The following is a 24,601-nucleotide window of genomic DNA, read 5'->3' on the forward strand; positions in this document are numbered from 1 at the left end:
CATTTTAATCATCATGGCTAACTTGTCACGTGTCACTCTTTAATCAATTTGAAGCCATGCATGGATTTTCGAGCCAAACAAAACCAAAAAGATCAAAATGCAATACTTCACCATTGCGAAGGATGATGATCGAAAAACATTGTTTTATTATTGTTTTTATTATTTTTATTTTATTATCGTCATCATGTTTACTTTCTGATTGGATGACTAACTGACCAGGCCCCCACCCCCCGGGATGATTTAATTGATCCTGATGGATCCATAATCGGTTTGAAAAGGTTACTGAGGCCGGTTAATGAATCGGTCGGAGAAGGTGCTGGGTGAATTAAGCGGACTTCCTAACGAGCTCCAGATTGATCGGGCTGCTGTCTGACGGACTGGTTTCCGCCGTCAGCTGTCAGTCATCCGCCACATCCGAAAACCTCCCGAACGTGTGATTAGTTTATGTTAATGGTTTATTTACGAGGCGCAATAAGCTCACGGGACACTTGATTAGGTACGCAAACGTCTGGCGAAGACGGCAGGTAATAATCCTGCGGCCTTTTGATGCCTTGTGGCTGCCTTGAATGAAGGCAGGTGAAGGCAGACAGGAAGCTAAACAGCTTGTGGTCACGCTCAAGAAAACGCAGAGTTGCAAGCTCAGCCTCGATTCAGTTACTTTTTGGGGGAAGTAACTAGTAACTATACAGTAACTGATGACTTTTTTCAAGTCATTTGCCCAACGGTGCGGTTGTTAACCACCGTAAGTCATTCTAGACGTTGGGCACTCTTCTTGTGTCCAGCCGCACCTCGCCGTCGCACCCTGTCCACGGTGCCACGCTAATAGTCGGGGTTATTTTAGTTTAGTCACCACGGCATCAAAACAATTCCAAATTTGTCCCCGAGAGACCACATGAACAAATGTGCTTTGGCAGGCGCTTGCTTGGCTTTGTAAGACGCTGCTCCGAGACCTCCCAGGGAGTCTTTGGCTGTCCAGGCTGCCAGCTAGATGGTCAGACTTTTTCTTTTTTGCGTGACTCTCTGTCTCTGTGTGTGTGTGTGTGCGTGCGTGTGCGTGTGTGTGCGCATGTGTAGCCACAGTAGGTCAGCCAATTGGCTTGCATTACCATCTAATTGTGCCTCCACTCCCTAAATGATGAAGTGGTGAATGAGAGAATAGATAAAAAGTAGGCAGATTGGGCCAGAAAGGGGTGGACTGTGGTCATGGCTGTCGTTAACTAGCTTATAATGAACTTCTGCATGCATTTATGGCTGATTAGGTGCACGTCCGTGCAAAATTCTGCATTTACGCAACGATGATATTGCTGTTTTTGGTGTGAGCCGGCACACATGCAGTATAGCAAACAAAGTATGCTCGTAAATTAGGCCTTTAGTGTCATCAGCTGCTCTTTGAATAACAGCCGCCACATTCAGACAGCCGTCGGCCTTGACGCACGCACCCCATGCGACACGGAGGCATGAAGCCTGCAGCAGGCGACGTGGCTCGTGGCTTGTCTCAGGTGGGGTTCATGACATTGAAGTGTGTAATGGATGAATACTGGGCGATGTACATGTAAGAATTGCTGCATTTATTCATTTATTGATATATTTTTTATGTATCTTCATTTATTTGTGTCAATGTTATTTAAAGTAAGAAATAAATGACCTTTTTAAAATGTAATTTAAATTTAAACAGCATAATTGCACACATGATTGAAAAAATATGGAGTTATTTATAAAAATGTATTTTACGTATTTATTTTACAGATAACAACCAAAAGCACCATCTGTTTGTATTTTTCATTTTGTTTGACAGTAGTTGAGACAAATGAGACAGGGAGGCATCCAGGCAGGTCCACCTGTATTACATAACTCTCCGATCGGCGTTCGGTGGTCGCCACAGTAACAGCAACATTGACTCCATTGTTGTTATTACAAGGCAGCGTATCATTAAACATCCTTTTCAAGCATTTACAGTATCTTCAGGGTCAATTGTTACTTATTGTCACTTTAAAGCAATCATTTCTCCCGCTCGGCTTGGAAGTTGGCCTGTTAGCATGTTAGGCCTCGAGGCAGTTTAACAGAGAGGGAAAAAGCTATTAGGTTTGGATTAATTATGGCACAGGTTTGATCTTTTATTCATAGTTTGTGTATGAAGATGCATCGTATTTGCCGTCTGCACCAGTGGCTTTTAGAGCGGCTCTTCCTCTCCTTCCCAGCGGTACAAGGAAGAAAAGAGCATGAATTCCATTAACGCTGCCGCTGGAACATGTCAACAGCTCACAGGACTAATACGTTACGCTTTTCTTATATACAACTCTCTCAAAATAGGTCAGCTTGTGTCCTTACTGTTGGATGCATTCATTCTTACCAGACATCAACAGATATCCCAGAGCTTAAGTATAGCATGGATAAGGAAGAGCAAATAATGACATGCTACACTACATTATCATTGGTGTTCATGCACAGTGCAGTCGACAGTTACTGTACGTGCAACTCATACCTGCCTTTTATCTATAAGATGAAGAGTGAAACACTGCTGGACCTCTACAGTCATAATAATGATGATGAAGAAGAAACAAATAGCAGAAGGAAGTGAAGAAGGTGAACAGAAGAAACTAATTCTGTAGAAGGAGGTGAAGAATGAATGGTGAAGAAACAGAAGGGGACACCGACTGAAGAAGAAACAGAAGAAGAACCAAATAGAAGAACATGAAGAAGAAGAAACAGAAGAAGAACCAAATACAAGAACATGAAGAAGAAGAAACAGAACCAAATACAAGAACATGTAGAAGAAGAAACAGAAGAAGAACCAAATACAAGAACATGGAGAAGAAGAAACAGAAGAAGAACCAAATACAAGAACATGTAGAAGAAGAAACAGAAGAAGAACCAAATACAAGAACATGGAGAAGAAGAAACAGAAGAAGAACCAAATACAAGAACATGGAGAAGAAGAAACAGAACCAAATACAAGAACATGAAGAAGAAGAAACAGAAGAAGAACCAAATAGAAGAACATGAAGAAGAAGAAACAGAAGAAGAACCAAATAGAAGAACATGGAGAAGAAGAAACAGAAGAAGAACCAAATACAAGAACATGGAGAAGAAGAAACAGAACCAAATACAAGAACATGAAGAAGAAGAAACAGAAGAAGAACCAAATACAAGAACATGAAGAAGAAGAAACAGAAGAAGAACCAAATACAAGAACATGGAGAAGAAGAAACAGAAGAAGAACCAAATATAAGAACATGGAGAAGAAGAAACAGAAGAAGAACCAAATACAAGAACATGGAGAAGAAGAAACAGAACCAAATACAAGAACATGAAGAAGAAGAAACAGAAGAAGAACCAAATAGAAGAACATGAAGAAGAAGAAACAGAAGAAGAACCAAATAGAAGAACATGGAGAAGAAGAAACAGAACCAAATACAAGAACATGAAGAAGAAGAAACAGAAGAAGAACCAAATACAAGAACATGAAGAAGAAGAAACAGAAGAAGAACCAAATAGAAGAACATGGAGAAGAAGAAACGGAGAGAACAAGATGACGAAGTAAAAGACTAACAGAAGAAGAAACAGGAAGAATAAAACAAATAGAAGATGGAGAAAGGAGGAAAGAAAGCTTAAACGGGGAAGAAGAAACATTAGACAAAGAAGAAACGGAAACAAAGGATGAGTAAAACAATGGAAGAAGATGATGAAGAAAGCAGAAGAAGACGAAGAATAAGATCATCTAGAGGAGTTGGAGAAGGAATTAGAAAGAAAGAACTAGAAACAGAAGGAGCACAAGCAAAAGAAGAAGAAGAAGAAGCAGGTGACGGAACTCTCCACAAACATGTCGGCCATGTCTTCAAGTCCTTGCCATCCCAAAGCTTGCAGTGTGTTGCCATCATTCCAAGTATTGGGGGGTTCAAAATGAGTGCTTTATTACTCTTACTAGAAATACCTAGAAAGACGTTTTCTCTTATTTGACTCTTTGCCCCCAGAAACATGTCACATCACAGATGTTAGTGGTCTGACAAATACAGCAGCTGCAACAGGAATTGAAAGGGGACCATGTTAACAATGCCTCCAGAATCAGTCATAGCTGACTCAATAATGTCATGTACAAACATACCGCATGTGGGCCACACAGTCACAGTCAGGAGATCGGGAAGACAAGGGTTCCAATCACCATCGGGCATTTCAGTGTGGAGTTTGCATGTTGTCCCCGTGCGTGGGTGGGTTTCCTCCCACATGCCAAACACATGCATGTTAGGTTCCTTGATTGCCGACTGTCCATACGTGTGAATGGTCGTCTATATGTGCCCTGCCATTGGCTGGCGACCAGTCTAGGGTGTTCCCCCCTGTCGCCTAAAGTTGTCTGGGATAGGCTCCAGCGTACCCCAGCGACCCTAAGATTCAAGATTGAAGAGTTTTATTGTCATATGCGCAGTAAAACAGGCATTTATGCTACGCAATGAAATCCTTATTCTGTTCATTCTCCCAAGAAAAGAAAGAAAACACAAGAAAATGAATAAGAACAGAAGAAACATAAATACCAATAAATTCAGCAACAGGAACAGACGAGAGGGCGGATCAGCGAGGAGAAGCGGCATGGAATACTGTAATGTAAGTCTGAAGAGCTCAGTGTGATTGATATTGATCTATCTGAAGCTATCTTGTTGAGAGAAACGTGACTATTTTCTTGTAATAGTGTGACAAGTCTTCATTTTTGTACTTGCACTATTACTCCTCCACATGATAATAAAGAAAGAAAGAAGGGAACCCTGCAGAAGTAACCTGGCAGGCGTCTTGTGCATGTCTGTAAATACATGTCAACGTGTGCGTGTGCGTGTGCGTGTATTAGGCACCAGCAATTTGTTTTCCTACCCAAAGGCGAAAGCCACCAATCCCGTGCTTCCATCATGGTCGTCATCCCTGCACATTACCTATTCATGACTTTCTGTGTCTGCGGGGCTGTGATTGGCTCTTAATGAACAAGCGACGGCACTATTTGTCAGCCGCCGCCATGGCAACCTACCGCTACATCAGTCAGTCAGTCGGCGAGTGCCGCTACGGAAAATATGATTCAAGTCTGAGATGCCCTGAAGGGGGCGGGGCGGCCATCTTGGATGCTGAGGAGTGCGTGGCGTGTGCGTGGCGTGTGCGTGGCGTGTACATCGTGTACACGGAGTTCACTGAGAGTACAATGCATCTCTCGTCTTGCATGATCAAGCGTCTGCATCATCCATGACCGTGCGTGCTTTGCAATTAACTTATTTCTCAAGACATAAATCTGCAGCTTTGCCTCGTTAGTCAAGACAAGGAAGCCTCCGGGGGACGTTCATATGAGCTCATAAATCTGCAAACTAACCCTTCAGCGCCCTCGATATTATTTTGGGGACGCGTGCATTCCACCGCTGCCGCCTGGCTCGTCTGTTTGCAAACTGAAAAGAGGGTAGGAACGTGCGCCGGTCAGTTCATGTGTGCTGATTGCTGGTTTGGCTCGCACAACAGCTCATCAAAAAATGGACGACAACTCTGACAGCCAAGACAAGACGCCCCCTGCTGGTTGGGAAAGGCATTTGTTAAACATGAGCACAGCCATGCAGGACTCTCAGTTCTCACGTTTACATCACCACTGGATGTTTAAGCTACCTTTGGGGGAGGGGATATGTCTGAAAAACGTAGCATTTGCTCATGTGTGTGCTTATATTCAGTCAAAGATCCTCTCTGTGGCAGCACCACTCTGATGTTTTTCGGGACCTACTGCAAAACCACGAGTCAGAGACCCCCTAAATGACTGGAGAGTTCTGCTGTTTTCAAGCAACGACTCCAACATAAGCAGACTAAAATTGGATGACATCGCAAACACCTTCCCGTTCTCTCTCTATTTTTTCCCGCTTATCCGGGTCCGGGTCCTGGGGGCAGCAGTCTCACAAGGGAAGCCCGGTCTCCAGCCACCTGTTCCTCTTCCACCTGGGAGGCATTGAGGCGTTCCCAGGTCAGCTGCGAGACATAATCCCTGGAAACTCCTTTGGGCCGGGCATGCCCAGAACACCTCACCAGATGGGTGCCCAGGTCACCTCAACTGGCTCCTCTTGATGTGAAGGGACGGTGACTTTAGTCTGAGCCCCTCCCGGATGACCAACCTCCTCACCTTACCTCTTAGGTTGAACCCTATGGAGGAAACTCGTTTTGGCCGCTTGTATCTGCAATCTTGCTCTGTCGGTCACGACCCAAAGCTCATGAGCATGGATGAGGGCAGGAACCGGTTCAGCTCTCTTGTCATCATGACGATCTGGTACAGTGACCGCATCACTGCAGACGCTGCACCCATACACCCGTTGGTCTCACGCTCCAGCCTTACCTCACTTGTGAACAAGACCCTAAGGTACTTCAAGGTAAGGTACCTCCGCCCGGGGCATAACCTCACTCCCAACTTAAAGGGCACAATCCACTTTTTCCCAGCTGGGACCCATGGCGTCAGATTTGGAGGTGCTGAGTCCAGACGCTTCACACTAAGCTGCAAACAGCCCAAGAAAACAATGGAGCTCACATTTTTATGAGGATATCAGGACCACATCATCCCAAATTGGACACCCTCAACTTATCGGCTTCTATTAAGATGGATAAAGGGCAGCCGTGGCGGAGGCCAGCGTTCACGGGGAACAGGCTTGAACCTGCTTCGACGGTAGAAGGGCTGAATGGCACATAGTAGCGTGCCACCTACCCCGTACTACCGGAGCAGGACACTGCAAGGGACACGGTTGTATGTCTTTTCCAAGTCCACAAAGCACATGTGGACTAGTGGTGCAAACTCCCATGCACCTTCCAGTAGAACTGGTCCAGTGTTCCCCAACCACAAGAAAAAACACATTGCGTCTCCTGTAGCTAAGGTTTGACTAATGGCCGTACCCTTCTCGGCAGAACTCTGGAGACTTTCCCAGGGAGACCGAGGAGTGTGATCCCCCTGTAGTTGGAACACACCCTCCGGTCACCCTTCTAGAAAAGGGGGGCCACCTAACCTAACCAGCTAACCAGAGGTACTGGTGCCGACTTCCATGCAACGTTGAACCAAGACCGTCCCACATCATCTCCATTTCTCTGCTACCCTGTCCTACAAACCCCGCCTGTTACAATCACTACCTGGTATTAAAATGTATCATTTGTCCATGCTTTCATAAATCATGGAAAAATAGTGCATGTTTGTCTGTCTGCTTAAATAACCTCCCTACTCGTTAGGAAAAGCTCCTTGGTGTTAAAATGTGAGTTTTGCTAAAAATAAAAAGGACCTAGTTTTAGCCCCTGGGTGTCTGCTTGCTCTAATGTGTTCTATTAATAAGTAAAAAAAAAAAAAAATCACCTACATTTATTCTTAAAAAGCACTTCGCTAATATTAGACCCGCTTCTTTGCAAATATGCATAAAAGTCTGTTCCTATAAGAGACTTCTGCTCTATTTGAATGGTTTTTTTGTTAGTTTTTTTTTTTTAAAGCATTTAAGGTGATGAGTGTGGTTGAGTTGAATGCAGCTGGCCCTCCATCTGTTGTTAGCGCTGCAGCAGTTAGCGCATCACCACGGGGACGTTTAGCTTTGATGCATATTCACGCTGCTTTTAACACGCATGCTAACCAGCGTTTCATATAGCGCTATAGTCACCCAGGCAGACCCCGTTTTCCTTTTTTTTTTTTTTTATTAGCGTCGATACAAATCACAACTAGGTGATGAACGCGTAACGCTAACATATTTATTCTCGTGCTTTATTGTAATTAGTCAAAATAATCTTGCACCGTGTCAGCCACGTCATTGGCTTGATGCATCGCACGTGCAGCCATTTATTCCATCCATGCATCCATCCATGCATCCATCCATCCATCCATCCATCCATTAAACAGTACGTACAAATTAGCAGGGAGAATGTTAATGACTCATTCTCTTATTTTTTATCATACAATTAGATTTGGAATAATTATCTTGAAAAAGAAACACAACAGATCATGTAAACACGCAGAAACAGTTCTATTTTATTCTTTTTTTAACTAATTAAACTTTGCAACAACTTTAATTCACACAAGGCTTTTGTAGGAGTTTCTGAATGCTTTTTATGGTTTTATTATTGAATATTAGAAAAAAGAATGTGTGATTAAACCTAACTAACTTTTTTAGAAATGATTGCAAATTTGACATAGCACTATGAAGACAATTTTTACAGAAAAATAATCTTTTTAACTGATATTTTTATTTATTTTTGGAATGTAATAATTGATTAATAAATATATAAGATGGCATATTATATTACATTATATTATACTACTGTAGTTTTTTTTTTGTTTTGTTTTTTTGTTTTTTTGCGAAGATTGCTTATTCTTCCTGTATCCTTATGTGGGTTCTCTTCGGGACTCGAGCATTCTACTACCACTAACTTATAGTCATGGAACTGCAATGGCAGGCTTAGTGGACTTGTGGTTTGCATCTTTTTTGGTCAGTTTTAATGCAAAAACTGCTTATTCTCCCTGTATCCTTCTGTAGGTTCTCTTCCGTAGTCTAGCATCTTACTACTACACTACGATTCATAGTCTTACAATTGCAATGGCAGGCATAGTGGACTAGTGGTTCGCAACTTTATTTTTTTTTCAGTTTTAATATGAGGATTGCTTATTCTCCCTGTATCCTTCTGCAGGTTCTCTTTGGTACTCGAGCATCCAACTACTACTACTACTACTAAGTAATAGTCATAGACTGCAATGGCAGGCAGAGTGGACTAGTGTTTAGCACCTCTTTTTCTGTTTTAATATGAAGACTGTGTCCTGCTGTGGGTTCTGTTCGGTACTCGAGCATCCTGTCGCTATGCTGTTAAAAGCAATAGATTGGCAACAGCAGACGTTGTGGACTAGTTAAAGGTTGGAACCTTTTTTTTAACTTTAATGTGAAGACTCCTTGTTTTCCCTCTCTCCTCCTCTCTCCTCCTGGGTTCTATTCAGTACTGGAGCATCTGACAACTCCTACTACTAACTAGTACTCATAGATCTAGAACAGCAGACAGTTTTCAAGCTTCCTACTACTACTACTACTACTACTACTACTACTACTGATTAATACTCATACAGTATATTTCAATGTCAAGCATAGTGGACTTGTGTTAGCACCTTTTTTCCAGTTTTATTGTGGACTCTTCATGTCATCCTGCATCCTTCTGTGCCTTCTATTCGGGACTCGAGCATCCTACCACGGTCTAAAGGAGATGATTATTATGGAAGGTTCTGTGAATGGTTTTGTGTCACGTGTGATTGACAGGTGATCAGAACCCTGCCCCAGAGCAGGCTGGTGACCCTGAATGGGATGAGTGTTTTCTATGTATAAAAAAAATGTCTTGATGAATGGCTCGCAAATTAAGCATGCGTGATTAAATAGCGGGAAAGTGCACATGTATGTGAGCCTCCTTGAATGCGCTGCAATAATGTCAGCCCATTAACACATCTGCTCTTTGTCGCCACTCCATAAATTAGCCGGGTCGTTATTGAAGTGACGCCTGTCGACCGCGTTAATGATGGCCATTTTTCAGCATTTCATCAGCTTTCATTATTTGTTTAACGCTGAGGAGTGGGCTTGAGATCACACTGCTTCATGCAGGCTGCTTTTGTTGGTGCTCCACTCAGGTTTTAGTGGGAAGACCTCCACGTCCATCTTTTGCCTGGTTGTCCTTGGCAGGTGTGGTTGTATGCAAAAGTGTTTTTTACGTGGCCTCCTCTTCCCTCTCTCAGCATCAACAGGCGGAAGAACCCCCGCCACATCTTTTCCATTCCATTCTTCTTCTTATTTATTAGGATTCTCACCTTTTTATCCAGTCTGTTGTGATTTATTTCTTCTTCTCTCTGTTTTGTTCTCCTCTGCAGTGAAGCGATCGGTAGATTTTAAGTCGCGGGGCGTTAAATTGTTCCCTGGCAAAGACTCCAGCAGCAAGTTTTCAATCTGTGAGTTCATGTCTTCATGTCACTGTGGCTAATGAAATAACGTGTGATGATGGCCTTGCTTTTTTTGGTTTGATTTGCCTGCTTTTGTCTCTTAAAAATGTCTGTTTTCAATGCTTTTGTGCCACGGAGCCGTCCGGTTTACGTGGACAATACGCACAAGTCCCTTACAAAAACAACTTTTTCATATCAAAGGTCCCCTATTATGCAAAAGTGAGTTTTTAATGAGGTTCTCATGGAAATACGTGTCCTTTTATGGGAGAAAAACCCATCACCTCCCTCACTGTTTGCTCCACTTGTGAGACGCTCCGTTTCGAAGTTGCGACTTTTTATGATGTCATGAAGGAAAAGTCTTCTGCCTCATGGAAATGATACCGTCTCTGACCCACCCCCAGCTGTAAAGGCTTTGCTACACAACTTCAAATACAGCCGTCCCACATTTATAGCGGTTAATTGGTTCCAGACGCGACCACGTTCAATGAATTTCCTCAATATAGGATTCAGTGTTAACGAATGGAATATTTTTATAGTTAGAGCATAGAAAACCTGTTTGCGACGTTCTAAAAAGAGTTTTTTAGAGCCCTGTAGACATGAAATAACACCCCTATAGTCACCTTTACACTCCTGTCATTCACTCTTATGCTGCAGGGACTCGAGAGGGCCGCTAGCTAGCGAGCTAACCAGTTAGCCTCGAATTTATTTCTTCTTAACTTAAAAAACCAAAACCTTACCACTTCCACACCGGCTGGGAGGAGAACTTTTTTTTTTTACTCTATCATGTGGGACATGTCACGGCTGACTTCATGACTTCATGCAGTGTTACGGTAATGGCATGTAAGCTAATGTAAGCTCCATCTTTTGTGTCATTACTGCCACCTGGTGACCAGAATACTCCATATCATTTATATTTCAATATGTTTTAAGTAATACTAGACCACAAAACAGCAATCCTTTATTCATTTATTAATTCCAAAAAGTGCAAAAAGTGAATAATAGCGCAATAGTGCTTCTTAGAGACACACACTCAGTCGGACTGTGACAGGCGTGGACAAAGACAGCTCATGAGCATTAAAGCTGCAGACACGCAACACGGTGTGTTCCCAGGAGTGCCGACTAAAAGCACTTTTAAACGGTCTAAATTCCAACATCATGGCTACATTTTGGACAACATACTTCCAGTACTTCCAGCACTTGACTAGTAGAACCTGTGAGATTTTATCATTCAAATTCATGTAATACGGGACCTTTCATATGTTTTTTAAAGCACAAATGTTGTTGTTTGAAGTATTGCTTTTTTGTTTCTCTGTTGATTTTGGCTTCCGTTGTATGCATGTTTTCATTGCTTGCCGTGATGTAGTCCACCAGTGCTTTTGCTTTGAATGCCACCTTGCGCCCCCTGCTGCCCGCTCACCTCCTGCCTCTCTACTCTTCTACGCAACACACAGTGGCACCTCGGTTGGCGCACGTCCTGTTTAGCGTGTTACCTTCAAAAATGTACGCCACAATTTTGCGAGGGCGACTGTATTTTGCTTTACTAGCGATTTAGCTAGCTCTGCTTACCGTCACTTATGTTTGTATTTTAGTTTGTTTATCCATTTTTATGCTTGAAAAGGCTTCATTTAGGCAAAACAACAGAACAATCTACAGTATATATACTGTAATACATTTTCTAATAAAATATTTTAAATGTTTCTATAAAATGAAGTATTTTAAATAAGGCATAAATTAAGTATTCTTTCAAATGTCATTAAAATGTGTATGGAATAAATAGAAAATGATTTACTTAAATATTCAACACCAATATATCCACTTTAGCTGTTGCTCTTTTAACTATTGTTTTTCCCCCACATTTTAATGAATGATTGCGTATGATTGTCCATAAAGCAACTACGTCCTACTAAAAACAGCCTTCTTTTTCTTTGTTTTTTTTCTCTTAATAAGAATGATCCCATTTTACAATACAGTGTTCCCTCAATTATTGCGGGGCAAAGGGTCCCAAAATAGTGCAGCAATAAGTGAAATCTGCAAAGTAGCCAACTTTATTTTTGTACAATTACTGTTTAAACACTCTCAAAGTTCCGCTGACCGTGCCTCGTCATGCCGCCGTTTGGCTGCAGCCTTTTTGTATCCTTGTGAAAACATTTTGCTGCTGCCGTTGCATTTTCGTCCTCCTGGTCGTATTCCTTGAGCCCATTCATTTATTCCGCAATGGCGCCCTGAAGCCGCTTATCTTCTTCTTCTTCTTCCCTTGTTTATTGGCGGTTAGCCAGCAGCTCACACAGTTAGCTAGTTTGTTAGCGACCATTGACCACAACAGGAACAGCACGAAGGAGGTTGGTTGATTGATTGATTGACAATGCTCTACGGCCAATCAGGGCGCAGAAGACAATGGGAGGGTTCTCCCTTAGCCAATAAGGACTGTTGTAGCCTACTGTGGGTTCCTAATATGCTCGTAAAGGCACGTAAGCACGTACTGGCACGAGGTGCGTGTACAGCACCCTCTACTGGTAGCAGGAGGAAATACAATAACAGACACACACAACAGAGCACTGATAGATCGCTGTGGTACGCCACAAGGACACAGAACACAACGTGCGTTCATACACTGCTAAAAAAAAATCATAATTGAGAAACGGCGAATCCGTGAAAGGGGAACCGCGATGTAGCGAGGGAACACCGGACCAAAATATTAAACTGATCTTTTAAAAATGTACGTATACTCACCTCATGGTTTTTTTTGGTTTGTTTTGGAGGTTTTTGTTCCTGTTAGCTTAGCATTAGCCCTTCACGGCTACATAAGTGGTTTTCCATCAAGCCACTTTGTTGTTAAACGTTGCAAAGGGTTCCAAAATAACAAGAAATAATACAACATAAGCGAGTGAAGAAGACAAAAACGGGCATTGTAAAAGTGTTTACCTTGCCTAAGTGGCTCTTCCGCCACTCCAGCGGCTTTCCGCCATCACGCCACGACATTTTCCACGACACCTTACCAGACTTTTTCTCTTTCCTTTGGGATTTAGTAGGATTTGTTATGGAAGCAATGCGTTGTTACTAAAAATGAACATTTTGGGATGTTTCACGTGAATAAGCTAAGCTATAAAAATAATATGTTGTGGCTTTAAAGCATTTAAAACAGCACAAATGGAGGTTTTCCTTCCTGCTCCAAGCTTTAATGAAAGCCCCGGTGGAATTATTCACAGGCACAATGGTCACATTGCCGGGCGCTAATGGTTCACAAACCATTTGACCGTCGTTGCTAAAGTGAAAATGGACGCGCTGATATGGTTTCATTCGGGTAAAAAGCCACTTGGACGCTTAAAAGGCGCGGGTAAGAGGAAACGAGCGCTATCTTTTTTTTCTTTTTGTGTGTCAGCGAGCTTTCACTCATTGAAGCTGTCAGCGGCCACTTTAATCGCACATATTTTAGCTGCGCATTTCACACACTATTTCTTTTTCCGCTCCTCGAAAGAAGCGCTTGCGCTCACACTCCCTCAATATAACACCGCCCAAGTGTGAAAGACAGCCACACCAGAAGTCCTGTGCACATTTTAGCTCTCCTGGTCATGCGTGGACACGGGAAGCTTGCACACTTCCAAGGGCGCATTCCACATGCATGAATACATGCGTGCGCCTCACGCACCCTTCTCTCCCGCTCTTAATTGACCACCGACCACCTGTCAAACCAGTGGGGGTAAGTTACACTGCTCAGCTTTATAGTCCTGGAATGAAATAACTTATTGGACATACTGGAAGTTATACTGTAATACATCGTTTATCACAGTTAATTGGTTCCAGCCCCACAAAGTAGGATTCCTTATTTATCACGTTTAGAGCATAGAAAACCTGTTTAGGACTGGCTAAATACGGTTTTTAAGTAGTAGAGCCCTCGAGACATGAAATAACACCCCTATAGTCACCCGTACACCCGTATTACCCAATATAGTAGACATAATAAGAGAAAATAAGACATTTAAAACATAAACTTGTGTGTGTTCCCAAGGGGAGCAGAGTGAGTGGCCGACAGGAAGTGACGTCAGGGGTTCAGAGTTGAGTTTTAGCTTGGCATGGGCTACGGCCACAACAGTAGCGTGTGTTTTTATCAGGGGATTATTGTGCCTGTGCTGAGATCATTCCAACCTGCAATAAAAGCCTGTTTGCGCATCTCAGCCAACATTACAGTAACATTACTGACACCTAGTGACCAGCGTACAATACTGCGTCAACGTCTTTGAGTATGTTTAGTTCATTCATTTGTTCATTTGGCAATTTTTATGCTTGGGAATGCTTAATTTAGGCAAAAAAACCCCCCAAAACATTAGCTTAAATATGCACTAATAATGATAATATCCAGCATTCAACCACAAGCTGGATTTTACATCGTCGAAATAAAATGAACCAAAGAAAAGATCAAAAATAGAAAAAAAAGAGCAAAAAGGCAAAATGTAAAGAGAAGATGAAATGTTGATCCTAATAACTAATAGTAAAATAAAGCTTTGTCTTTAAATATATTTAAACGGTTTTTTAGCCTTTTTAGGGAAAAAGTTTGGACACCCCTGGTTTAGAGTATGAAAAATCTGCATTTTTAGTGGGTTTTTTTGCATTTTATTTTCAGTTTTTCTGTAATGGCGGGGATCTACTGAGCATCCATTTTGAGAGCCTTTTTGAAATGTTGCAGCTGCCATTTGACTAATTACCTGCCAGGCCGATGACATTCCAATCAGCTGTGCCGCGCGTCGTCATGGCGACTAGCCTGCTAATTGCCTCACGCGTGCTTCATATCATCACTACTTTTGTTGACATTTATATCGTCAGCGTTGGCATGAGCAGCAAAGACCATTTGTTTTTAGTTGTCGAGTTAATTAACAGCGTCCATTGATTCCTATTAGCTCCCCGCCACGCCCACAGTGTGGACAAGCTAGCAAGCGCGTCGGTGTATTGTACATACAGTAGCGGGTGGCGGCTACTGGCTTGTGTGTACGCGTATTGTTTGGACGAGGTAGTTTGTTGCTTTGCTGGAGCGGCTAATTTGACCATCTGGACTATTTAAAGGCGCACCGGAGGGGACGCAAACAACAAAGACGTCCCAAACAGATATGACGTATGAGCAAATACAAGACGGACACGCGTGTATGATTGCGTTTTGTGCTTGGTTAGCTTGCCAAACCAGTCAGAAAAGAGGAAGATTAACATCTGAACCAATGGCAGGCGCGCTGATTAACATGGACTCGCCTCGCATCTGCTGTCAAACGTCTGTTCTTCGTCCACAACATTAGGCACACCTGCGCAGTATGAAGCTGTGCAGCAGGCCTTCTCATTGCTTTGCTTTACTCATGCCCCCACTGGAGGACAAGAAGGTTTTTCAAATAGTATTGGGTGTACTGTACAGCCTGAACTCGAAAGCAAAAGCACCGAAATGCAGCAAAATAGAGCGCAGTGAAGAATACGCGTATTCAGAAGCCAAATTGCACGCCGAGTATAACAAATTCACACATGTTGGCAGGTCTGCACTAACATTGAAAGTCCTCCCTGCCTCTCACGCTCCCCCAGACAGTTCGCCGCGCTGCCCCCAGGGGGGCCCGCCCCACTATTTGAGAAGCACTGCTGTACAGTAACTCCTCGCCACTTTGCCCTTTGAATTTCCCCGCTTCACTCTATCACGGTTTTTCAAAAACATATTCATTCATAAAGCATGCTGTTTCGTGATTGAATACGGCCTATTATTAGTAAGGTTGTGACCAGTTTGACAAGCGAGAGGTGCGGATGCATCGGTCACAGCCTCCTGGATCCAGAAGGATCGGCCGTAAATCCTGAGATGAATCGGTTGTTGAGACGTGCACCAGGTATCGCAAGACTAGCAACCGTCTGCCAAACGACGCCAGAGCCTGGGCTGGCGGCTTCGCAGCTTAGCATGACTGAAGACGAGAATGGATGTAAATAGCGTTAGTAGCGTGCTAGCTAGTCACCAGGAAAGATTTTCAACACATCAGCAAAACATACGTACGTTATAGCCATCTAATTGATCCTATTATGTATTGTGTGAAGCTAAGACAGGAACAACATCCATTTAAAAGCACTAAATGAATACAGACCCACCAGACACCCAAAAATATTAGCCAAAAATGCATTTTATACCGTAGAGAATAATTATAGTTGTACATGCAGAAAACAGTGCAAAATAACCATAAATGAGGAACGCACGAGGCTATTGCTAATGCAGACTTTGTAAAGATCCAATTCCATCGTTTTTCCTCACCTTCTTCAGGAAATTGCTGGCACTCACAACTGTCTTTGGCCCCGTGGCGGGTTATTGAGAAGTCACACTCAGTGATGTTGAGTTAGCAGCACGTAGGGTGCCTTGCTTGGGCGCTCGGTTTGGCACCAGGATACAGTGCAGGCCAAGCGGACTAGTTTGTTACGTGCGGTATTCTACAAAAAACGAGACAATGTACAAAAAAAAAACAAGGCAAAATTGTCTTTGGCTGAATCATACCAAACCAGAGGACTGGCTGCATTTCCGAGCGGTTAGCATGTTGGCCACGCAGGCAGGAGATTGGGAAGACCTTGGTTCGAATCTCTGCGTGGTGTTTGCATGTTCTCCCGGTGCAAAAACATGCATGTTAGATTCATTGGGGACTCCAAATTGTCCAGTTTGTCTATGCGATTAGCTGGGATAGGCTCCAGCATACCCCCACGACCCTAATGACAATGAGTGGAATAGAAAATGGATGGATAGAGGAGTGTGTTTGTGTAAGCTAACGCTTTCACACAAAAGGGTGAACATGTGTCAAAACATGCACCCCCGCTGTGTTGCCTGAGCTAGTATTTTCTGACAAACGCACCACACGGCGGCGCTGTTGTTAAAGTTTGACCCCCATAAGTGAGCTTGACTTGAAAGTTTGGTAACTGTAACACAGCAGCTGTAACGGTAGCGCGCGTGGTCGAATCACTACGAAATTTGGCACGCACCTTTAAGGGACTGACGAGCACATGTGTGGAAAATTTGAGCAAGATTGGTTGAAAAATATGGCCGCCATCAAGCAAAACGTCTTACTCACCTATTGTCCATAAGTCATAAGTCACTGATCATTTGTCTAATGATCGTGAGACGTTGAGGGTATCTGTGTTCCAAGTATGCTAGCATGTCTTCCAATGCATTTTCACCACAACTTACAGGGATAAGGCAACGCAACAGGTACAGCTACGCTGCAAAGAAAAAAGTCAACACAACACCCTTAATAATTCAACAAAAATAGTCCATGTGGAGAATATTGTTCTCAGCATCAAAAGGTGGGAATGAAAGCTTAAAGTACACAGCGGCGTGAATAAGAAAGTACCCCGTGGCGTGTTGTTGTCTTTGCAGCCGTACGCCGACACGTGTTCTCCCTTCAGGAATGTCAGGAGGTAGAAGATGCTGCCCTAATTCTACACCCACTCCTGAGAACTTTGGGATTGTACAAATAATCTCAAAATGGCAATGGTTCCTAGCTAACGAAGGGCTACATGTGCTGCAATCATTGATCAATAAGTCAGGGTGTTACCGCCACGGAATCGTGATTGTTCTAAAGTTGTTTGCGTCGGATGGAAGCCTCAGGAGCGACTTCACTCGAGCTTCGTCAAAGCAAAGCCGGCAGCGATGTATCTCCTAACTTTTTTCCTAAAACTTGTAAAAAGAGCAGAGACATAGTGGAGGAAATGCAAATAAAGGCTTGAAGGCTGCGGTCACATTTGTGAACAGATAACTTTTGTTATAGATATATTGTTATAGATGCAAGCATCCTTAGTCGAGTTAGATGGAAGTTGCATTTCCGTGTGTAGCTTGAAACGCCGCGGGGGAGCAAGAGCGAATCAGGATGGGAGCTTAATGTCAGCTGACTGATGTCATATGACAACTACAAAGTGGCGTTTACGCGATCGACCCGAACTACTTTGGCGATCTACCGGTAGGTCGCGATGGACTAATCGTAATGGGCGCCTGTTGTAAAGTATGCTTGTAGAGCGCAGCAGAGGGGCAGCACTGCCAACGCATTTTCGGTCACGTCGTGCGTCATATTTGCGTGCTTTTTTGCTGTCATTTTAACACGGGTCATATAGCGTTCACATGTCACTTTCAGTGAACCGAACCACACAAGAGTTCACTTGCAAGTGGACCGAGACCCATTCTCAAGTAGGGTCGGGTGTTTACATGTTGACCAACAATGACCAATTTTTATTATTTTAATTTGGATTTTGAAAATTATTATTATTTTGGTTTATTTATAGTTCATTTTTATTTTTGTGGAATTTTGTGACATGCAAATTGAACAGATTAGTCATTTAAATACTTCAATGATATAAGTAAAATCATATCCCATTAAAAAAAGCAACCAAAAATAACCAATATTAATAAACACAACACATGGAATGTGCCAAAATGTGCAGGATTTGACTATTCTTTAAGTGCACGCATTCCACTTAATTTGGGCAGAAATCGATAGACAAATGTCCCAGCGGCGTTTGCTAGTTAACCCCACATGAGTCGTGTATTAACGCATTCCATACCAAAGACGTAGTTCTGCTTTTATAAACCCGAACGCCCGATCCCAACAACTTATTTATACGTCTTTTACGTTTTTTTGCGTGAGAGGCGTAAAGAGGTGATGATGCAACTCCCCACCAATGCATTTGACTTTCAATTGAATGCAATTTTAACGCCATAGAAGGGCCACTCTGTGGCGGAGGTGCATTTGGTAAGAGCTCGGCAGGGATCATGAGGACAGAAGAAGCACACACGGCAGGAAGGAGGAAGTCGGAGAGTGTGGAGGAGTGTAGCGTGCAGAAGGTCACGCATTGGTGGAAAATTTTAGCACATGCACACACACACACGCTGGAACGCACGCACACGCGTGCACACACATCTTCCAGTTCCAAATGTGGAAATTGTAAATAGTTCATGGTGTTATATTTGTAAATAAGTTAATCTGATGTAAAATATATATAAAACCTGTATTGTGTTGTTGCAGGTGCGGTATAGTTGTTAAGATATTTCAGCTGTCACAAAAGCAACAAATATTTGTGTCAAAGTGTCTTCAAGCACTTGTTGCAAGTGTCTGAGCCTGTTTATTTGATATATTTTGTAATTGTTCTATCTATTATTCTTACTTTTATATTATTATGAGGTATTGCACCACAATGAGGCAAGGATTCAGTTGCTAGCATTTAAGTCGGCTCCGATTGGCGAGATTGGGTACGCCTTCCTACTCTCTGCTGTTTCACACCAGCGTTGGGTTGATCACGTTCACTCTTCAACAAACGCAAGCAAACAGAGCAAACGCGCCAAAGTTCCTTGCAACCAAACCAAACATGACAGGTGTGAACGCACCGTTGGCGTCAGAAGGACGAGCAATGTTCTAGACGTATTTAAAGTCGTGTTGGAGGCCTCGGGAAGGACTTCATTCAAGAGTTGTCGAAGCAAAGCCATCAGCGACGTTCCCAACTTCTGCAAACTCCAGTGACAAAGCAAAAAAAATGTCCGAGACAGTGACGCAAACGAGACGAGGCAAAGATGTTGAGAGAAAAAAACGTTAGCAGCGTCAGAGGGCGACACAGGTGGCGTGCGTCGTGTCGGATGTGCGTTTGCTGTGTTGTCACTGTTGTGTGCGCCTTTTCTCTTTGAGGTGGCTGTCAAAAGACCCTTGTGTTGTTTTTAAAGAACTGATATCCTATCTGGTGTGTTTTTGGTTGTTTGTTTTTTGTTCCTGCGATAAATGTTTTCCTTGCAAAACTTGAAGGTCCTGCAGAATGTTTTTAAAGTAAAGCTTGTTTGCTTGCATGTCTTCTCACCAGCATGGCTGTGCTTAAACACTAAAAGAACATGAAAATATCCTTCCTGTATTTGAAGCTAGCTCCCTCTTGACTTTGTCCCTGTCCACGCCTGTCCACGTGTTGTCCTTGTAGTAAACGAAGGCGGCGTGAGACAGGCCTCAAACTCCTGCCCGGACCCGGGAGAGCCGGAGAACGGTAAACGCCACGGCAACGACTTCAGGTACGGCCTTAGCTAGAAACTGCACACACAGAACATAGCTAGCTAGCTCTTTAAAAACATAATTATCTATGAGATGCTGGTGTTGTGTCAAGGTCTTTAAGGTCATTTCTACTGTCAGTATCTGATTCTACTGCTTATTATTTTAGTAGAATTCCCTAATTTAGCGTGAAATTGGAGTGTTGAAAAATCGGCCTACGTTCACGTGATAGGGTGCCTATGGTAAATGCGTGGGAGGGGTGGGAGGGGTCTCTGTGACGTTAGATTTTTAGAAAAGAAGATATCCATATATGATGATATAAAGTACTTAAGTTAAACTGTAGTTTAATTAAAATGACTAAAGTGGAGAAATGCAGAAAAACATTGACTCACTCAACCTTGGGGGGCGAGTGCAACAAAGTCTACGCTAATCGCCGGAAAAGTCAATGTCCCCTCATCCCAAATATTATTCATACTGCCTGTGAATCTTCTCATTCATCCAGGTCATCAATATCATAATACTTGACACTGGTTACTCGGTAGGTGCTGCTGTTTTGGGTAGCAACATAGTTCCAACAGGTGTAAACTGTGGGGGTAAGAAGGGTTCCAACAAATTAGGATTTGTCCAACTGTACCTGTTGATTAGTCCTAATGAAATATGACATCACTACCATCAGGAGAACCAGAGTGTAGAGCGGTGGCCCAGCAAAGTGCACTATATGCGCATGTGCCGCTATGGCGGTCAGGAGAACAGGAGTATAGAGTGGGAGGAGCCACCCGGCGCGGCCCAGCAAGGTGCACTGTATTTGGGTTTCTGGCAAACCTTTTGCACTTTTCCAAACGTCGCGGCACAATAAGTCCCAGGCGTCGTAGCTTTGCTGGTGTTTCAGGTGGCCCCTCATTGCAGAGCATTTGGTACAACTAGACAGCGAAATGTCTTTCTCATAAAGCAAATGTTTGTTTACAAGTGAGCTCAGGGGACGTTACGACAGGACGTTAACATCACAGGCAGGAGAAAAAAGAAGTGCTTGATTTGCTCACCCACACAGTACTGCACTCCTCATTGGAGCGTTTCTTTAAATGATGGGTTATCTGAGCTATTTTAATGTTAATCGGATTTATTGGTATGATGTCATAATTCCTTCATATCGTCCCGATAATTACCGTGCACCCCTAATTGTACTTTTTTAGGAATTCTTGTGTATGTGTGGACGTGGCCACAGTAGCTCCTGTCTATCATCTATCATGCATGTCGACTGTATGTCTGCACAGCGGGAGCAAACCTTCTCACTTTTTGTTGCGCAGCATTGGCGGCGTGGTCCAGTTCAGCTGTGATGAAGACTACGTCCTCCAAGGCAGCAAAAGCATCAGCTGCCAGAGGGTAGCTGAAGTATTCGCCGCCTGGAGCGACCACAGGCCGGTCTGCAAAGGTAAGGACAACAATATTCTGGGGTTTTTTTATTTTATTTTTCTGTGCGGTGAGGCAGACATCGAGAAGTACTGCAGTGGCGCAGCTGAAGGACAATATGCTATACTACACAATACTATCAATCAGGGTCATCAACTGGCGCCCGAGGGACAAATGCGGGTCGGGAATGACATCAGACGGGCCGGCGACTTCAGAGATTGTTTTGACATACTGTAAGATATGAACTAACTTTGTTCAGCGTTTTAGCCCCGCGTTCACTCGCACTTTCTGAGCGATGACATCCTCAGGTTGTATTGAACTGTGACAAGATGGAGGAAGAACAAACAAAAGCAGATGAAGGACTCCTACCACGCCACATGTGGACTTTCTGCAAAGCAGCCAGTGTCTGGCCGTGGCCTTTTGTCCTTGGATAAGAAGAAAGCATCACACCATATCACCGCTGGCTTGCACCTCACTAACACGCCGGCAGGAATGCTGCCGTTTCCTCACAACTCTTCATCTGCTCAGAAAACTTTCAAAAGACGCTCGGTTTGGCCGAACTGGCTCCGCTTTCACACTTTCACACAGCCGCTTTTCCCACTCAAACTTGCATACCGATAGCGGAGCCAGACAAAGACGGAGGGGTCCGTCACGTTAAATGCCAAAGTCGTTTGTCAACGTCTCTCTCTCTCTTCAGGGGGCTTTGCCTTTGCTTGGCTGGAGAGACACACTCTTGAAGATAGAACTTTACAGGGTGTGTGTGCATCCCCGTGTGCACCATGAAGGGAATTATTTCGTCGGTCAGCTAATAATCAATCGGCAACGCAAATGGGAAATGTCTACATTTCATTTTAGATAAAGCAGTCCTCGTGAGTGGGGAATTTATTCTTCAATTTTGGATGATTTGAGGTTGTAATCTGAAAAAACAGAGATACGTAAAAGCCATTTCTTATCCTGAGCTTTTCTTTCTGGCTCGTGGGACCAAATTGCTATCGGAGAAATGCTCACACAATTCAAGGTTTTCAAATTGTATTGAAACAATAATTGGACTCTAAGATCGACCGAGTATGTAGCAGTCGCCACGCCCCTCTGGAAAGTCCAACGTAAGCTTGTGTGAGAGAGACTGGCTCTGTTTACAATCTTCTCCCCTCGGTGCCTTTCCACGGGTTATCTGCAGTGTGGTGCAACTCTAGTTGTGCTGCGAGGGGGGGGGGTCACAAGAGGGTTCCTTTGGAAAGCTATGAAACTGAAATACACAAAGCCAATGGACTGAATCCAAGGGTGTAGTAACAACATCTGACAGATTTACGTACGGTTTCGTACATGACTGTAAAGGACACATCTGCGGCGCCCCCTGGGGGTTGTGGTCAAAATGCTTTGGAAGACATCAGTCATGTAATGCGGATATCCTCTGAGACAAATGATCAATGGCTTACGGCGGGGTGTCCAAACTTTCTCCTGCTTGAGGTGAAAAAGCCGACTATTGCTACAAACTTCTTCTTAATAAATAATCTTTGTAAATTGCCTTTTGAAATAAACATTTTAAATTCCTTTTTTACCATAATATTTTGACTTTATTCTCATAATCAAAGTTTTTCCCCAAGCTAACTTTCTAAAAACTATTGAGTTTTTGCTCATAATATTACGACTTAAAAAAAAACTTTCATATTTCAACTCTGCGCTACTAAAATGACATTATTTTTCCCTGTAATGTTACTAGTTGGGACTTTTTTCCTCATTAGACTGACTTTTTTTTCGTAATATTTTGACATTATTCTCGTAAAATTACAGCTATTTGCTCCATTTCTGCTGTTGTTTTGTTAGTTTTTTAAAATGTTCCAACTATTTCAGCTTTGTGAGTTATGAGTTCCCAAAATATTGTGACTTTATTCTCGTAACATGGTAACTTTTTCCGCAATTTAATTTTCCAAAAATTATTTTGCTTGATGGTGGCCATGTTTTTCAAACAATCTTGCTCAAATTTCACACACGTACGCTTGTCAGGCCCCTAAAGGAGTGTATGAATTTTGGTGGTGATTAGGCTAAACACCCTAAAGTTACGGTGGGTCTTCTGTAGAGCTGTGTGAGAAATTTCAAGTCAATCCAACTTAAGGGTGCATGTGGTATTTTATTATAGCATGTGCTATGTGCTATTGATACATTTTCACCCTTTTGTGTGCAGCGGTTCAGGAGTAGAAGAGTTACTAACAAACAAATGCATGAATTCATGTGAAAAAGGCTATGTATTAGTTTTATATATATAAGGTTAAATAGGCTATGTATTAGTTTTATATATATATAAGGTTAAATAGGCTATGTATTAGTTTTATATATATATAAGGTTAAATAGGCTATGTATTAGTTTTATATATATATAAGGTTAAATAGGCTATGTATTAGTTTTATATATATAAGGTTAAATAGGCTATGTATTAGTTTTATATATATAAGGTTAAATATGAGCAAAATGCAACAAAAGGAAGAACTGGTCGGAAGGACTTGAAGTAAAATCCGTGTTACGTGTGTGACGAGTAAGAAGCGCTGATGTGACTTTTACATTCAGCCAAGCCCACCACGAGTCTACCTGCTCGTGCTGACAGTGTAATCCGCCCACAATTCCCTTTTTTTTTTTTTTTTTTTTGCACTTTCCCATGTTGTGTTTGCACCAACTTAAGCTGGTGTGGGCTAGAAATTGCCGAAAGGAATGAGGTGCCTTAGCGGTACAATAGGAGCAGGGGTAGTTTCAAAGCTTCTTGATGTTCCCCATCGCAGTGTAATCTCTCCACTCCTTGATTGGACAAGCGTGCTTGCGGGGTGTATCAGCAATACTGTACTGGATATTAAATTTTTCCACCCCAAGGGGGGGTGGGTTCTATTTTGTGACAAGCGGAGCGCTCTCAATATTCCACACTATGCTCCTTAAACTAAGCCACTGCCACCAAAACATCCCATTTCAAGCTCTGGGGCTTTGTTTGCAATGTTTGCATTTGCTGTGGAAATGATCCTGGCGCCGCCTCCAGTTCAAATAAAGTCTCAGGCTTGTTGTTGTCAAAAAAGATATGCAACACCGTTACGCTGTCCTTCACGTCACCTCAGCACGCTCGGAGATGTGGGATTTATGGACACATAGGTGTTGGATGAAGGAGATTTTATATGTTCTTGTTATTTGTAGTTAATCATAAGGCCAACAATGTTATTTTTCCCATGGTGGACAAGCACGTAATGCATTATACACCGAGCCTGTGAGCATTTCACACAA

The 24,601-nt window shown here is 42.9% G+C and overlaps 1 protein-coding gene across 6 annotated transcripts in view; it reads left to right on the plus strand.

Moving 5' to 3' along the window:
• The window catches only part of csmd3b (CUB and Sushi multiple domains 3b), a 285,038-nt gene that overhangs the window by 154,695 nt on the left and 105,742 nt on the right, over positions 1-24,601 (plus strand). For all 6 annotated transcript variants that reach the window (XM_054763453.1, XM_054763451.1, XM_054763454.1 and 3 more), the window contains 3 exons: positions 9,863-9,940; positions 19,871-19,958; positions 21,240-21,364. In XM_054763453.1, the coding sequence (XP_054619428.1) occupies positions 9,863-9,940; positions 19,871-19,958; positions 21,240-21,364 (291 nt within the window). The remainder of the gene's footprint in view (positions 1-9,862; positions 9,941-19,870; positions 19,959-21,239; positions 21,365-24,601) is intronic.

The sequence above is a fragment of the Dunckerocampus dactyliophorus genome, chromosome 20, assembly GCF_027744805.1.
Source record: "Dunckerocampus dactyliophorus isolate RoL2022-P2 chromosome 20, RoL_Ddac_1.1, whole genome shotgun sequence".
Classification (NCBI taxonomy): Eukaryota; Metazoa; Chordata; class Actinopteri; order Syngnathiformes; family Syngnathidae; genus Dunckerocampus; species Dunckerocampus dactyliophorus.